This window comes from Salminus brasiliensis, chromosome 8 (assembly GCF_030463535.1).
Source record: "Salminus brasiliensis chromosome 8, fSalBra1.hap2, whole genome shotgun sequence".
NCBI classification, from domain to species: domain Eukaryota; kingdom Metazoa; phylum Chordata; class Actinopteri; order Characiformes; family Bryconidae; genus Salminus; species Salminus brasiliensis.
Genome location: NC_132885.1, coordinates 19,774,611 through 19,793,411, shown reverse-complemented (window position 1 = coordinate 19,793,411; position 18,801 = coordinate 19,774,611). Strand labels below are relative to the sequence as shown.

The 18,801-nt window shown below is 44.0% G+C and overlaps 1 protein-coding gene across 1 annotated transcript in view; it reads right to left on the bottom strand.

The window, feature by feature from the left end:
• man1a2 (mannosidase, alpha, class 1A, member 2) overlaps positions 1–18,801 on the bottom strand; it is a 94,552-nt gene that overhangs the window by 30,507 nt on the left and 45,244 nt on the right. Inside the window, 1 exon segment of the mRNA XM_072686016.1 lies at positions 4,342–4,460. Within this exon segment, the coding sequence (XP_072542117.1) occupies positions 4,342–4,460 (119 nt within the window).

The following is an 18,801-nucleotide window of genomic DNA, read 5'->3' as shown; positions in this document are numbered from 1 at the left end:
GATTCTGAGGGTAGATGGGGGAAAACACTTATCGCTGCTGTCTGCTCACATCCAGAACTGTCTTGTATACATGCTGTATTCTTTAGCTTCGCAGTACTGAGCTGTCTTCTTTTTGCTGTTTTATGCAGTCTCCAAGTTTACATGTCCCTTAAGTAACTGACCTGGGTTACAGTGTGATGAGTTTGTATCCTTATATCCTTTGTATCCATACAGGCTGTATGATTCAACTCAATCTGGTTGTGCCTACCATAAACCAGTAACCATATAAATAAATAAATAAATAAATAAATACGATTTAAAACGAAGGCAGCCTGTTATATCCGCTCCACTTATCATATAGGAGCACTCTCTAGTTCTATAATTACAGACTGTAGTCCATCTGTTCCTCTGCATTCAGTGTTTCTGTTCTTTAATGCTCAGGACCCCACAGGACCACCACAGAGCAGGTATTATTTGGGTGGTGGGTCATTCTGAGCACTGCAGTGACACTGACCCTGGTGGTGGTGTGTTAGTGAGGTGTGTTGCACTGTTGCAGTTTGAGCTGCTTGAGTTTTTAAACACTTCAGCATCACCGCTGGACTGAGATCAGTCCACCAACCAGAAATGTCCAGACACCAGCGTCCTGTGACCACTGATGAAGGACTGGAGGATGACCAACACTAACTGAGTTCTGTTTCCAAGTTAACTCTGCCTAACAGCGTAGAGTGTAAGTGGACACTGTTTAAAAACTCCAGCAGCCCTGCTGTGATTGATCCACTGGTACCAGCAGAGCAACACACACTATCACACCTGCTGAGAATGACCCACCAAGGAGACTAACGAAGAATGCAGCGAAACAGATGGACTACAGTCTGTAATTATAGAACTACAAAGTGTCCGAGGAGCTGATCAACATGGGTCCCTGATCCAAAACAAGCCCCAAATGACCCAACAGCACAGCTCTTCCTTGCTGTGTCCACCTATTCTTCTTAAAGCAGGAAAGCATTTCAGCCTTTAACTTTAGCCGTTCCTCAGACAGGTCTACTGAAGCAGATTAAACTTGCTTTTAATCAAAAAGGACAACACCATGTTTCAGTCGGGTCGCCTTGCTTAGCCTTCATTTACCATGTCTATTAATTCTGACAAAAGTGTGCACAGACCAGATTAATTCAGATATGACCGTTCTCCAACCAAGGTCTATTAATTCAGCTTTTGGTTTAACCGCCACAATTAATTCTGATGGCATGCAGCCTCATCCATCATCACAACGGTATCAGAGAGAGAGGCAGAGCACGCACACAGCGGGGAGAGACAGAGAGAGAGCAGAAGAGAGATAGATAGATAGAAAGATCAAGAGAAACAGGAAGGGGGGGGGGGGGGGGGGGGGGGTCACTAACAGTGACTCACCACAGTACAGCAGCCTAATCACGACCCGTTAAATCAGTCTTTAAACTTTAGTGACACACTCAGTGGAGTCTCTATAAAAATATATTCAAACGGTCGGATTTGAGCGCAAGATCAATGGCTTGCAGACTTCCAAAAATCAAAGCGCCGGCAGCTGATATTTTTAGTTGTTTTAGTTGCTCATTTACATTCATGCGAGCAGACGATCCCGTAGTTCTGCTGAAAATGAAAGCTACTATAAAATCCTAAAAACACTTAAACTTGCACGTTCTAAATATGAAGCAAACTCTTGGAGGATAGGAGAGGCCAGCAAAAAATTTGAGAGAGAAGATAGCTTGTGCCTGACCACCAAGTGACCACAAGGTACTCGAAGAGCCAAACAGTGGGAGGCTAAGGTCAAGCAGCTGCTCTGTCCCCAAGCATACACAGCAATTAGGGTAGAGTTAAGTGCCAGAGCTCAAAGCCAGAGAAAGAACCCATGGGTGTGAGGATTTATGATGTCTGGATGTGACACTTTTCACATTTGGTGCTCACTTCTGATTGGCCAAGGTTTATTTTTTATTTTTTCATGAAGGTTATAATCATCACAACCTTTAAAGGCTAACAAACTCGACATGCAGCACTTTTGACCATTGTATGGTTAATTTGGATTGTTTAACAGAAAAACTGGCTGATGGCAGGTCATGTGGGGTGATCATAGTATGCAGTAGTTAATATCTACCTAATCTAAGTGGTTACCACTAGTGGCAGGGTTAAGGGCACCCAAGGCTCAATGACAATAAATTGACATGGACATCTCAACTTACAAGATGTTTTTCCTGCCTTTCTGCATGTCTCCTCCTTTAAAAGTTGCCAGTAGTTCTCTAATGTGCTGCCACCATGGCCCAGGAGTCGCAAGAATCCCAAGCCATGCCGCTTGCTCATCAGCAGATGGCGCTCTCTTCCCTCGTCACTCTTAAAGAGATGTTGGCTAGCACAGGTGTCGGTTAGCTAGTGTGGCGGGGCTGGGGAACTAGCGCCTTCCTCCGAGTGTCTCGGCTGCCCGGCGAGGCCACACTGTCTGCAGTTTAAAAAGAGGTGGTGGCTGGCTTTGCCTGTGTTGCAGGAGTCGTGTTAAGTCTCCTTAACACCTAGTGTCGGGAGCACTGGTGGTTTAGTTCAATAGCAGAACTCAATTGTGTCACATCAAGTGATTCTGGTAGCTGCTGTAGCCGCAGCTCTCACGTGGTTCACATTATGTTCACGATAAAAAAAATCAATAAACTGGCCAATTCTGATCATGCAACCCAAGGAATATGAATAGTAAAGCATTAAAAGAGCTTTTCTTGAAAATGTTTTTCTAGAAACAAGACCTAATTGTAGTTACCACTAATGACCCTGGTAAACGTACCTCCTGCCTAGAGCTGACAACATAATACAAATGAAACGCCAGTCAGAATTAGACTGCTGGGGCAAGAGCCGACTGCTGAAGTGGGAAGCAGCAAACGAAGGTTTGTCTACATCTGGTCTCTGTTCGTCTCTCATATTCCTCCAACATCTCTATCTACAGCTCCTGCATGTCAGATTTCTTTTTTCCTTCTTCAAACCAAATAATCAATTTCCTTGATCCTACTGACCCTCAGCACTGGCTGACGTCCAGAGCCAAACTGAACAAGGTCAATAATTAGCAGTCAGAGAGACACAAAGAGGGCATGGCACAGCAAGTCAAAAGAAAATGTAAAAGGCAAAAGAATGATGAAACGACAAGTGTGGGAGGAAGAAACGAGGAAAAGCTTCAGACTAGTGTACCCCCTGCAATACCAAACAGCCAAATGTGAGGACCTCAAGGTATAGAAAAAGCCAGGCCGAGAACAGAAATAAGAACAAGACAAGGGAGGACAAGACTAATGTTACAGACTCCAGACAAAAGATGGCATAAAGGCTCTGCAATGGGGCAAAAAAAGAAACCAGCACTCCATCGTATCTGATGAAGGAGAGGGGAAAAAAAAAAAAAAAAAAAAAAGACAGATAGTGGAACAGACAGCAGTAGACAGAGAGAGCATGGACAGATAGAAGTGTCTTTAATGGCAGTGCCATATTGAAAGCGGGGGATCAAGGGGTCCCTGGGGCTTCTCTCTGGGACGGCTCTATTCTCTGGCTGTTATTTTGCCTACCATTTTCTGCTCAACCTTAGCCTGCCTGCTCATTTGAGGCTTTTCTTCAGCGTGGTAGGTAGAGCTCTCCCTGTCTACATTGTTTCCATGGTGCTAGTGCTGTATCCTGGATACCACCATGTGTCATATTCACTGCTCTCTTACCACGCTTAAGTCCACGCAGTGCCAACGTACTCAAACAGAATGCAAAACTCGAGCGTTTTCAGAGCTTGCCCAGGTTTCAGGCCTGCTTGCTCTGCTCGTGGAGAAGTACATGATGTAAAATGTGGAAAATGGCTGTCAACTCATGAGTCAGCGAGTCGCGTCTTAGCCACAGCACTTTAGTGCTTACCAATGCGGGAAGAAAGGAGGGGAGGGGGAGAGAATCATCTCTGTCTAGGAGTAAGTCCAAGACAGAATCTTGGAAACCTTTGAGGAAGCACATGCTAGCTTTCACTCTCCTAGCACATGGCGGAGTTCTAGCTACTGGGTGGGAATCAGAAATGACTATAATTGGGGTGGAAATTAGGTTGATGCTTTATTGTTTCAGTGTGAAAACTAAAAGTAAATTTCATGTCTGTTATCTAAGCAACACCTTTCACCGCCGTCTATCTCCTGTGCCAATTCTAAGCCCTTTCCTTCAAGCTGAAGTGATGAATCCCCTTTTTTCTGGGACGTCTGAAGTGGGGTGATTTTTCAAGCTTGCTGGCACACAGTGAATAATCAATAATAACCTGATACCAGGGACAGATTATTCAACCTTAAAAAATTGGACACAACCTTATTGGTTTTTTAGGCAGTCAATTGTAGGCAGTGGACCACTCACCACACTGAAGTCCAGGTTCTGTTCGATCCACTCCTGTCCGTCTTTAAATTCATCATGTAGTCCCATTATGTAGAGTGTGTCCAGGGCATCTACTATTGTGGCCCCCATTTGGGAATTACCTGCAGGGACAGAGCACAGACAGATGCGTCAGCATTCATGACAGAAACGAACCTGCACTCGCTGCCATACAGCAGAGGCCTAATATCCACTTGCACATAGATTTGCATTTACCTGAGGGAGTTCTAGAGAATGTGTTGAAAATCATATATATTCTATATTCAGGAAAAAAACACATGGGGATCATGTGCAATGCGATGGAGAAACAGGGGGCTTGCTTTACAATTGGTCTTCATTATTTTGATCTTGATATTCATTTAAGACCCCCATATGTTCCCAGCAATCATAATGCATTTAATATAACACACTCCACCTTCTCTTTGCCCCTTGAATTAAAACAGGCTGTTTTAGTTACTGTGCCTTTAAGACGGATATGCAAATATTCCTTTTCCTGACTGTGAGCTCTGTATACTGCCTCATTAAAAAGCAATCCAAGCTGAAACGCTCCTTATACCTTATAGGCAGGCGGATGTACGTATATAAACACGGTGCTTTGTGTGATATCACAAAAACAAGGAGTTCAGCAGGAGTATGTGAACATGCAGTAACAATCACTCCATTTACAAACGGAAATATTTTCTTATATAGGCCCTTTAACTGTTATTGCAGTGTTGGTCACATAAACATGCAGTATGCAAATCCAGGTCCTATCTCAGTTCAATGCCCCATGTTGCTAGCATCTTAGCCAACCGCAGTCCCACCTGTCTCACAGTCCTATTCTGATAAATCAAGGCATTCAATGCAATAAAACAAAATTTACTGACCAAACATAATAAGGTTTTACCAGGTCGCATTACTGATATACAGTTGCAGGACAAAAGTGAAGAAAATGGAACCCTTTGGATTTACTTGGATTTCTACTATAGATTACTAATACAATTATAGACAAACACAATCCAACTAAACTAATAAAACACAAACATTCTTGTACAGGATTTTACAGGATTGAGCACACAGAGTAAACATCCACACTGCAGGCTAGAAAAAGTAAGGAGCACTTGGTGTTAATGACTTCTCCAAGAGAAGCCTGTGCACTGCCAGATCTGTTCTTTTTAAATACTGGTTATCTGTGAACCCTGCCTTGATGAACACAACTTTCAAAAGACCTCAGAAGACATTAAGCTGGAAAACGCTACAAGAGCATTGCTAAAGACCTGGGTGTACATCAACCCAACAGACAGACAAATGGACAAATAGAGAAAATCCAGGACTGTTGCAGCTCTCCTTTGGAGTGGCCGTCCACTTGGATGCACCACAACACTGAAAATGTTCCATGGACAGAGGAGACAAAAGTCTGACTTATTAGCACAAATGCAGTAACCACTGCCTTCTGTGAAACAGCCCCAAAACGCAGGTACTGCTCGCTGTGCTTGGCCAATTACTAACTGTGGCTGCCGAGAGTCGGTGGCTGTGTTTCTCTGCCTAATTACCCCTTACTTTCAGCAAGGCAAAAAAGAACAATACCAAGACACCAATACCAAGTCTTCATTACAGCCTCACTGACAGCTACATAATACACTCTCTCTTTCTCGCTCGCAAAATATCGTTTTGCTCAGTGTGTGTCCACAGCTCAGTCCATTTCTCAGCCCAGCAAACAAGGAAAGGGCCAGTGATATCTGTTGGTAGATGCAACAGAGAAAGTATATACATAAAAGGTGTCAGCTCAGAGCCAGGAGTGCAGGGCTAGAGGACAGGACTCTGCATTTACTCTGACTGCATTCACTGGGATATAAAAGGATCAGCACTCCTATATCCAAGTGCACCCTCTGCTTCCGGCCTGCTCAAACACAGATCCCCCTTTTTTTTTTTTATTCCATAGGATAACTGTTCCAGCCCAGACACTTCAGCAGACGAACCTCCTGCTGCTACGACAGGGTACAGCAGTGTCAGCTGTTGAAAGCTGCAGTGTGCTAGAGCTCCCTCAGTCATGTTATGCAGGGCCTGCAGTGTTATCATCATTACTGACACGAGCTCTAAATCACTCTAAAAATATTCAGCAGCCTCCAGCCTCTCATCTCTGCTAATGTGTCCATACTGTACCTGAGCCTAGCAGCCTAGCTCACTAATAAACCTCGCACCCTGCAATCTAACCATCCAACCGCCTTCTCTTTCTGTCATAACTGTCAACTCGTCATAATCCTCAATTTATTTATTGCACTTTTTCCATTCTCGTCCGCACAGCCTTTTGTCTACTACGCCAGTGTCTTAAGCAAACGCTTTGAACCTGGAGTCCAATTTCCACTTCATCCCTCAACATCTGTTCCATCCATCGTTTGCTCTGTTTCTTTCAAGCGTATCCATTTCCTCAGTTCTGGCCCGCTCCCGGGTCTCCCACTGCCCAACTCCGCACACTCTATGACCTCACCTTCTTATACCACGCCAGCCTGCAGCGCACCCAAGTCCGAGAGCACACGTCGTCCACGTCAAACATTCGACGGCCTACAAATCAAGGCCATCATATCGAATGAATCTTGATTGGCACTCATAATGTTAGCCTTTGTAAATGCCAAACACTGCTTGTACAGAACAAATTGGATTCAACAAGGTTATTTGGGGAGTAACAACAGCAGCAATAAGCGCCACAACAGCCGCTGCTCCAGCTTCCCTCTTCAACTCTCTCTCTCTCTCTCTCTCTCCATGCAAATCTCAGCTCTCCATCTCCCGGCTCTTTCTCGACGGCATCTCTGCCAGTTTCATTAGGTGACAGCTTTCAGGCTGCTCTAATGTGAAGGCACACATGGCAACCCGTGTGGTGATTTCATTATTCAGACTTCATTTTCTCCGCTGGCTCATAAACTGTCAGGTTGGGCAAAGAAGCAAATAAGAGGTAAGATGAGTCGGTTGGGTGTGAGCATGATGGGTGTTCGGTATGGCAGCTCAGTTTGCGTACTCATTTGAAAAGCCAGAGCACTACAGCGCTGCACCAGCAAGCCAAAAGCCATTAGTCAGTGGGCTCACTCGCTCAGCCATCTTTTAGGCTGAGATTAATGAGAGTCCCCTCCACTGTTAATAGCGCGAGAGTGGCCACCGTAGCTGCGGCCAAACTGACCAGCAGCCACTAAGCCTTTCTGGATGCTGAAAGGAACAGCCACTGAGTTTGTCGCCCAAACTGGCTGATATATAAAACTGTCTTTTGAGATTGAGGAAAAAGAACCGGAAGAATAATGTCAAGCCAGGAATGGAGTTCATTCCAGTACAAATGAGATAAAAGGGTCCTTGATCATCTCCTGAATAATAGTTAAAAAAAGGAAGATCACAGGGCTTTCCTATACGAGCACAAAAGCTCCCACATCTCTGCTTATGCTACGTAGAGAAAGGAGGCGAAAAGCCGGGCAATTAAAACGTCAGCCCCAGTAGAGACTATATCATGTGGGCTTTGAACTACAACCAGGGGTGCTAATTGCCTGGTGGCTCGCTTTTGTGTGTATTATTTTTCTGAAGGAAGTGCTTATGATGTCCAATTTGTGTTCCGAGAATTACACTGGGCTGTTCCAGATTAACATGTCTTTGGGAGCAAATTATCTGTAGGGAATAAAGGACGAATGCTCCAGTTCTGAGTAAAGTGACAGGAGGAACCGGAATCTCTGAACAGCATCGGCAAGGAAAGAAGGTCTTACGCTGTCCAGCCATGTCCGTAGTTCCGCAGAACCGACACCGAGAGGTTATCAGACTCCTCCAGTTACAGAACGTGAACAGAAAATGAACCTCTTTAAAATGCATGCGTTTTGGGTGATTACATCTTGGACATCATAAGGGCTGCAGACATTTCGTTGGACAGACAAGTTCACTTTTCTCCAAGCCAGTTAACTTTTCTGATGGCCTTGAAATGAAAATCCAACATTAATTTCAAGCTTCAATGCCATGGACTCTCAGGATATTAGTTGATAAGACTTTAAGGTCACGTTCTACATTTCCACAGAGAAACTTTAAGGAGTACTGGGGAATAATCACTTACAACAGGCAAGGGACTGTCCAAACTGATTACAGTCTATATGTAGATCCACCAGTACAACATGACCATTATTCTTCAGCGGTCATGCGGGCTTGTGTGCAGGTCGCTCTTTGGGGTCATTTAATGAGGTCTGAGCGCTCTGGATCACGTTTTCATTAAGGATATTTCTGTACTTTCCCTCAACCCTGGCCAGTCTCCCTGTCCCAGCCACTGACGAACACCCCCACAGCATGATGCTACCACCGCCATGCCTCACTACAGGGATGGTATTGTGAGGTGATGAGCAGTACCTGATTTCCTCCAGTCATGACTCCTAGAAGTTCAGCAAAAAGGTCAATCTTGGGTTCATTAGACCAGAGAATCTTGTTTCTCACATTCTGAGAGTGCTTTAGGTGCTCTTGTGTCTCGTGTCTTTTACTGAGGAGAAGCTTAAAGTCTGGTCACTCTGCCATGAAGTACAGATCGGTGCACCCAGAGTGCTGAAGTGATGGTTGACCTTCTGGACGTTTTTCCCATCTCTACACAGGATCTTTACCAGATCTCAGTCAGAGTGCCCATTGGGTTCTTGGTCACCTCTCTTATCAAGGTCCTTCACCCTGGATTATGTAGTTTGGTGGGACAACCAGCTTTACAAAGAGACCTGGTTGTTCCAAACTTCTCCCATTTAGGATTTTTGGAGACCTCCACGCTCTTGGGAACCTTCTCCAGATCTATGCCGTCACACAATCCTCTCTGTGAGCTCTACAGGCAGTTCTTTTCTTCCTCGTGGCTTTAGCTGTAATATAGTTATGTAGACCGGAGTGCGTCTTTCCAAGTCATGTCCAATCAATTAAATTTACCATAGGCCAAACAAGGTGTAGGAACATCTAAAAAAAAAAATGATCAAGTTAAATGGGAGACCCCCAGGGCTAAAGTTCCAGGGGCCTAGCAAATGATCTGAATACTTGTGTCCATGTGAAATTTCAGTTTTTCCTTTTTAATAAAATTCTATTTTCACCTTACTGCCATTAAGGGACATTGAGTGCAGAATAATGGGGGAAACTTTTTTAATTATTATTTTAGCACAAGGCCTCAACATAAAATGTAAAAAATAAAATAAAGTCTGAAGACTTTTCCGAATGCATTGTAATAAAATTTCAGCTGCATTTGCCTCCATCTACGTTGAGGCCACTTTATACAGCCTGAGCCATGACTTATCTATTCAAGAGAGAATTGCAAACTCACTGGAGTGTACGTCCTGAAACAAAGCTGTAAGAGTGTGTGTGAGGGAAGAAAAAGCTCCTGGATGTTTGATTTGTTCTGAAGGAGAGAGAGAGAGACGGAGAGAAAGAGACTGGGAGAAGACTGGGAATAAAAGAGTGAGCGGGATGTAAATTGCTTATGTACAGTGTGTGTTGAGTATTCTGTATGAATATTGGGTTGGGGAGTGTGGCACATATGCAGTCATTTCTGCTTTTCACACTCCAGCTAACATCCATTCTCACATCCACTCTCTCAGGTACGAGTGAGACTCTCTCTCTCTCCTCTCTGGCAGACGAAGGCTGTTCTCAGTCCCCTCCTACAAGGAGACTAAAAAAAGGTTACTTCAGTATAGTGTATATTATCAAAAACAACCGTTCTCCAAACACTCCTCATTCCCTGCTCTCTCCCTGCTGGCTGCGTGGCGCGAGTGTATGATCTGTGTGCTGTTTGCTGTGCGCGGAGTTGCGCCGTCAGTCACTGTTAAGTGGCTGATGAATATTTACTGAGCTACAGCACTTTGATGAATTACTGGAGCAGTGATGCTGAGGGACAGGACTCCTCTCTCACGCACACACATACACACAAGGACAGGAGCAAGATACCTGGAGCTAATTAGGACCCACCACACTTGCGCACACACACACACACACACACACACACACACACACACACACACACACACACACCACACCCTCGAGCCTGAGCCGCAGTAACTGTCGGCGAAGTTGGCCAGGATGATCACTTATAGGCGCTGCCAATAAGTGAGCAACACTGGGCCATACTTCCACTCAGCTGATCTGTGTTTCAGTTGAACAGGAATCAGTAGGTCAAGTATATGAACGCTGCATTTAATAATTTAATGAAGGAGAGTAAAATGTGTTAGGACACTTCTGATTACGGTAGGCTGGAAAAAACATATAAACAGGGCATTCTGCACATTATATGGACAAAAGTATTTGGACACCTGCTCATTCATAGTTTCTTCTAAAGTTAAGGGCATTAAAAAGTTCATCCTGCTTTTGTACTGTTCAGGGAAAGCTTTCTACTAGATTCTGGAGGATCTGATTGCATTCAGAGACAAGAGCGCGAGGTCAGGATGTTGGATGATCCCCAGTCCACCTCATCCCCAGCCAGCTTACATTACTGTAGTTAGGCGTGTTGATAGCGTTTGCACTCGGCCTCAGCCAGTGCTCACTTTTTCTGGTCTGGACAGAGTCCAAATACCATTTAAAACATTATTTTAATCTTAATTCCTTTTTAATGAGTCACTGGTATGTTCGGACTCTCACAGTAGCCTCGAAGCACTGTAACATAAAAGAAATCTAAATTGTTTCATAATAAAATACATAAACTGCACTTTTGGACACTTTTGGAAACATTACACTTCCTGGACAAACTAGGTATGCAGTGGAAAAATCCACTTTGCTTCTGGTTCTTTAGGCTGTGCTGTGAACTCAAGCAGGCGTTTTGAGACACTGAGAGGTCTGGGAGAAAGGGGCGAGTCTACCCAATGAGTAGGGGAGTTTAGCTCCGCCTCCGCTTGCAGATTTAACAACACAGAAAAACATTTTGGCTTCATTTTTGTAGAACAGAAGGGAATGGAACTACACTGTCCATGCATTTTACAGTGAAACAGGTCTGGAGGGGAATGCATCTAAAACCTATAACAAATCTAGAAACAGCCCCCCCTACCTCCTCCGCAGTGTGTGAGGTCACATTAATAGATGTGTATTTCTTCCTGCGGGCTCACAGAGTGTGAATTTGAGTGAACTTTCTTTTAACAGCTTAAAGCAGCATTATTAAGAGTTGGTTTTCGTTGCTCCTGGGCTCCCCCTAGAGTTGGGAAATGTCATTTGTGCTTTGAGCCACATCTAAAAAACATGCTCTACACATGCATTTCTAGACAAGCTAAGAGATACAGAACTGGCATATAGAAGGGAAAGAATCATGTGGACTGGAGTAGAGTGGCAATGATAGAGACACTATTCTCCTTATTACAAGTCAGTGGAGCATCACAATAATTATGAAGGTGAAATTATACAGTGTTTCTTTAAAGCTTATATCAAACTGTTATTGGCCGATACCAAACACATGAAAGAAGAGATCATGCCAAAAACACATGAACTGTGAACCCATAGCTCCGGTATTTTTCATACTCCCCATCATCCTCTTTCCTTCTCTTCTGCTCCACAGTCATCCATCTCTGTCTTTTTACTCTCTTTCTCTGTGCAAGTCTGTCGCTGCGGCTTGGAGGCTTTATTTGCATGTCTAGCGGAGAAAGCAGTCCCAAATCCATGCCATTTCCCGCCTGAGGTTGGCACTGGCCCACTGTTATGAGTTCAATCTGAGCAGAATGCTGAGAAAGAGGCAGGAGACACATGGGAGCAGAGAGAAAATGTGAAGCTCTGTTGGGAAAGCTTTCTCTTTCCGTGGTTCTCCGCCGGCTGTTCAAATCTGGCGAAGCGCCTGCCCCAAGTACGGCCTCAGCGCACTTAAAAAGAGAGCAAGAATTAAACAAAGTCACTTCTGATCAGTGCTGGGCTCCTCCACACACACATACATACACATACACACACACCCCAATGGAGTTTAAAGTCTGAATCGCTCCATCATTCCGAATTGACACAGTCAATATGAAGACGAAGGTCTGAACGGAGCAGCAGTGAGGGGAGAGATCAGAGTAACACGTATAACAGCTACACGGGCTATGTGTGATATTACACACACACACACACACACACACACACACACACACACACACACACACACACACACACACACACACACACACACACACACATCCCTTCTCTCCTCAGGAGAGATAAAACGGGCTGACATATTGGATGTGTCTGCTCATTTCGGAAAGCTGCGTATTAGCGAGGGACCAAAAGTGCACCAAGTGAGAATCTAATATTGCGCTTCAGCACAGCACGTCTGACTGCTGTGGCATTCTGCTTCATACAGCAGCGTTAAACTGCTGCAAAAACACATGCAGGCTCTCTCTCTCACACACACACACCCCCTTCTCATACACACTCAGAAACACTAGAGCTCCTTCCATCTCCCTGTGGGCGTGAGGCACTCAGCTGGTCCAAACCGCTCATACACCACAACATGGCCAACTGCTGCAGCCTCAGACTACTGTCTGCTACAGCCTACACAGCTCCACTGTCTCAGATTATCCCACCCTTTTTTAAATCTCTGCATAAATAGCATCTTTCTGGAAAATGTACGCTATGGAAATTTTACTGCTCCAACAATTTTAGTCTAACACCATCACAAATAGGACTATTTCTTGGCTGCACTGTCCTGCTGATGGTTTGAGCTTATGCTACATTTTGAGCTAGTCCTCCTTCTTTATGATTGCATTCACTTTGTGCAATGTACCATTTCCACAGACAGCAAAGTCACTGCCACTATAACTCTACCACCACCATGTTTAACATCTGGAACAGTGTTTTTAGGGTTGAATGTCTCTTCTTAACTTCTCTAAACAAATCTCTGCTCAGTCACTGTAGACTAAACGACTCCTCCTTTGTCTCATTTGTCAAAAAAAAGGTGTCAAGGTGTCAACTTTAGGGCACTTCATTCTTGGGCTGCAGCCTCTCAGTCAAAATCGGAATTCATGCCAGTTCATATTTACAGTTCAAATCAATCTTAAAAATCTTAAAAGGAGCCTTAAGTTGTTCTTTCAGCCACTAGATGTCACACTAGAGGACCAGCATGCACCAGGATCTCCAAAACAAAGCTTTAAAAAGGTTAGCTTCACCTCATATAAGATGGCACAGCACCAATAATAGGACTGGCACCATCAATGGCATAGCTTAGCCAAAAAAAATAAAAAACAAAAAGATTCAGTGGGGGCGCAGCTGTGTGTGTAAACGTCTACTCTAAGTCATGACCAACTGCCCCGAACATCACGAAACCTTGAACAAACTTGAATTCCACGTCATATTCAACCAAACACAGACAAACACAAACGTCCGTTTGGCATTAAGAGACCCTTTTCCAGTGAGAAGTCGTGTTGCTGTTGCCTTGTATCTGCATGCAAAGAATGTACTTACACGTTCCGATTGGGAATGTAATCAGATACAGATGTTTACATGCTTATTATTCGTCTGCTTAACACATTACTTAAAGGAATTCCCACCGTGTTCAATCGGATACAAATTGTATTCAGAGCGGCCTCAAAGGGACTAGTTTATTCCGACTGAGTACGCACATGAACGTAGACTGGTAATAATCAGACTAGTAGTTGGAATAGAATATCAGGCTGCACGTAAATGTGGCTAGTGTTGTACTTCAGACCCCACAGCTGGGATTGCTTTTACTCAGATTTTATGAATATGATGGTGAGTTTTTCTTCCACTATGACCCTTTTTCCTAAAATCTGATTTAACCCCTTAATACAAAAAAGCTAACAAAAGGGGTTCGTGTACAAATTGGTGGAGTAATAGAAGTAACCCCTGTACCGTGATCTGTGTCGCATCGCCAGGTTCTTGCCAATACACAATCCTAACAGCATATGTTCATCAACATACAGAGCAAGACCTACTTAATAAGCTATTCCTTGAACTGTATTCAACCACATGCCTCGGATAAGTCAGAGCAATCTCAGTACTGGCCCCTTCCAGCTCTTCTGGAACTCGCATCGCATCTAAACTATCATTACACCATTAACACCACCGCAGCGCTCACTTACTGTGCACACGAATGCGCACACACACACACACACACAGACACACGCTCGCACAGTGCCGTGCTGTGAACCACTGCCTATTTCCCCATGTACTCTGCAGTCAAACAGAATGAACAAGAGAATCACACGGATCATTAGGAAAATATTAACCACCTAGGGAACGCAATTTCACAAGAAGCAAAGAAATGCATGTATAATTGGAGATTTCATCAAGACTCCTAGGGGGATGGCAGGAATTACACCGACGAGCTGAAGAATATTGGAAATGAATGAAGCCAATGAACCCAATGGGTGGGAAAAGGCCTCGGCAGTGCTTTCTTCCTTTTCTCCAGCCACCTTCTCTCCTAACCTATTCCCTCCGCTGATCCTGATCCTACTGACCTCTATGTCTTATTTTCACCTCATTCTAGTCCATTTCTTTATTTATTTCTCACTCTCAGTCCTCTCTCTAAGCAGTGTCGTCATGGCCATACAGGCCTCTACACTCTGACAGTGATGTGAGGCTCTCTCCAAAGCAGCCAGTCATTCAGCGTTCACTCAGACGAGATCCTTATGCCAATCAGGCCTCTCTCTCTCTAGGGGAAGTCGTCATGCAGACGCTTTATAGCTCTGCCCGTCATGCGCTGTGCTGTTCTGCCCTGGGAGCCAATAAAAGGAAAAGATGACCTAGTTTGTTGAGCAGCAAGCAGCCGAACTTTAAATGGAACGTGGTCAGCAGAGAAACAGAAGAATACAGTAGACCAACATTAATTTGTAAACACGTATTTAATCACCATTTGCATGTAGGAACCCAAAGTTTTGCCTTTGTTACAATGAGTACATTATCACAGTCCATATGTAACAACCACCATCACTGATCTCGCATCTTTACAGACAAAAAGCAAAAGATATCCAAAGCTCGCAGGGTGCAAACAGTTCAGATGCAAATCTCCATTTGAAAACGCGAGCAAATGACCGGAGCAGGCCGTAAAGGGGCCTACATTAAGAAGGCGAAGGCAGCTTTAACGCTTACAAACGCTAAACAAACTTCATACCACGTCTTGATAGCACAGCAGTAAACCCACAGCCGACTCACTGGCTACACACAAAATCTGACCCCATATTACACATTAATATTTAAACTATAAATCTACTGTTGTTTAAAAACTAGCAGAGGCTTAAAGTTACTACTAAGCTACTGGTGTGCTCAGGATTCAGCTGGATTTGAAGTGTATTAATTGGCTTGTGTTAATCTGCAATGCAAGCTGTGTGATCTAGGAAGATATTACAAACCCAGACAAATGATTACTGTTTATCGTAATTATCAACATTACTGTGATCAACTTTCAGTTAGGAAGTTCTGCTTGTGCTTTAAGCTCCACAATGCAGCTTTTTTAATCAGCTAAATTATTTCCTGTAAAAGGGGGTAATTGCGTTGCCTTTGGGGCTCAGCACGCTGCTAAATGCAGTATGTAACATTGGTGAATGTCGAGTCAAATTCTGTAATATTACTCTTACCACTTCAGCCCATATCCTTCTTTTACTTTCAGTAACTGCTCTGTATCTCTCAGCTTGTCCAGAAATGCGTGTCCTTTAGCGGCGGTTCAAAGCACAAATGAAACTTCCTGACTGCAGGAGGAGCCCAGGAGCAAGAAATACCATGTTGTTTTTTAAACTTTATACTTGTATTGCAATACGACTTCGTAATTTGACAACCACATTATGCACAGCTGATATTTACAGTGGTATACAGACGTCTGGGGACTCAAGGTCAAATTTTCTGTTACTGTGAAGAGTTAGGTGAGTAAAAGACGAAAAGGTATACAAGTAAAAACTAAACATTCTGTAACATTTTAATCAAGAGAAGTTTGTTATTACAGTTATATAATATATAATATTATAAAACAGAACGTGAACAAAAAAAAAAAAATAAGAAAGACGCACCATGCAAAAGTTTAAGCAACCCAAAAGATTTGAGCTCCCATACGTTTTACCAAGGTCTCAGGCCTTGTCCATACATACGTGCATATTTATTCAAATGTAGCTTTTCTATGCATTTTGGCCTTTTGTAAATACACAAACTGTGCCTCGGGTCTTTTGCAAAACTCCTTCCAAGGTGAAGAAAAACCCAAAACCCTGTTTTCAGTGCTGCGATGCAGATGAGGAAAGCAGAGTTGTAACGTTGACAGCTCGTTACATTGAATTTGAGCCATTTCCTCTTTTGCTTGACCTCAGAGCGTGTGCCATTATCTCCTTTGTTTGCATGAGGCGATTTTGTGCTACAGCAGATACACAGCCAAAATAGAGCTAGTTCGAATATTGCAGGGCTAATCACGTGTGAATTAGTGAATGTGCAGTTCCTCTAACTCCACACTGAAGAAAAGAGGTGTTAGAATGTGCTATGCAAGTCGCTGCGTCATAAAGCACTCGCACGACACAGACCCCTACCAGCAAAACCACTGGTTTCAGACAATGTCTAATCGGAGGGACAACTTTGAATACAAAGTGGCAGTTGCAGAAGAATGGCGAGAGGATTTTTGTTTGTCGAGGACGTCACTGTGCTCGTTGAGTGAGCTGCTTTGCCCGCACATTGAAGGGCAGACACCTGTAATGAGAGCGCTTGTCAGCGCTGTCAAAAAGTTGCCTGCACGCTCTGCTATTTAGCAGACGAGGGGGGATTACGCAAGACGGCAAGTAATTTTGGATTGACAAGATGGATGGTTTTTAAACTAGTAATGCAAGGGTGTGAAGAAATTACAGTGCTGTGTATATATACACGTACCTGCTCTTGGCAGTGCAGTTTTTTGAATTTCTTTTGTGTGGTTTGGGTGGAAAAAACCCTTTTTGGGGATTGGTAGGTGCACTGTTCTACTGTGCAGCAACACCTGCACAAATATGGCCTGCATGGAAGAGTCCCCAGAAGAAAACCTTTCCTGCGTTAACTTACTCACAGTCACCAAGACCAGCATACCAATGTAGCTATGTGTACATGTCATCTTTTTAATACTGTAAGACTGTATAAGCAGAAGTAAACGGAGGAGAGCAGTAGAGTGGTTAGATCCTAGCCTGTATTGATTAAGCCGAGTGCCGATCAAAGCCTCTCTAATCTGCAGCTCTGCTTCATTTCCCAGTGACTAATCTGACAAATCTGACCTGACCACCATGGCAAGGACAACCAAACTTCAAGCTGAGATAGTGAAGGGCCACAGTACAAGACGGGAACCAGGAGCAATCAGCAACACTGACCAGTGCAGAGTCACAGCCTTTCCTCTGTGGTGGAGTTTAATACTGGCTTAGGCCTGGCACTGAGGTTAAGCTTTGGGCTGGTTTCATTTCAGCAGCTCCACAAGGCAAAAAACAAATGAAACCTGACTAAGAAGACTCCTCATTACGGCTGTTCAATAAAGGCTGTTATCAGAAAAGTGAATACGGCGATGGGCCTTCAGCTACAGTTCTGACAATACCCACATGCCTCGAAACTTAAATCATCACTTTTCAACTGCAAATCAAGAAGCAATTATTAATTGAAGAAAAGACCCTCACAAACTAACTCCAAACTTTAATGAGACGAGATATCATCATCATTCATAATTTAGAATTCAAGGCCAACTATGAAAGAGTGTGCAGACGCTCCATACGCCTGCTCTGAAAGATTCAGCTTAGCTGAAGTGTGGCTGTATGCATCCGAGACAAGCCTGGGGGCAGCAATGTGTGTTTTTGGGGGTTTTCCCCACTTGATGGTGGTTGGTGTGGTGCAACAGATAACACCACTACCTGCCACTGAGCTACCACACCACGTGGGAGACTGGGGTTCGATTCCCGGTCTGGGTGACTTTGCTGCGCTACACCAATAAGAGTCCTTGGGCAAGACTCCTAACACTACATTGGCCCGCCTCTGTAATACCATGTAACCATGTATTACATTACCATGTAAGTCGCTCTGGATAAGAGCGTCAGCTAAATGCTGATAATGTAATGTAATGTAATGATGGACCCGGCAAGAATAGCGCAACACTGCCCGCTTTCCTTTTTCCATAACCACCCAAATAATTTTCTCTTTGGAATTTGCTAAAATAGGACAGATATCCTTGACAATAATACACTATAATACACTTTAGAGGGGTGCCAGAGTATATTTTACGTGTGGGAAACACAGATCCGGTGTTTTGACACATGGTGATGTGTGTACTGTGGTAACCTATGTAATCTGACCCACGTTTGCACAAGAGCACTTTCCTAGTAAACAAACTGTTTATGGTCACTCCATGTACTCCTAGACCACAGCATAAACAGCTCGAGTGCCTTTAGCCAGCCCAGACCTGCACTTCCACGTGTCAAACATTTTCATGCAAAAACCTACAAGTCAGCTAAGCGTGGTCAAATGACCCCTGAGCCAGCCACGGGTAAACGGATATGCTTCGATCACCACATCGGCCCTGCAGTCAAAAGGTCAGACCTCAAGCACGCAGCG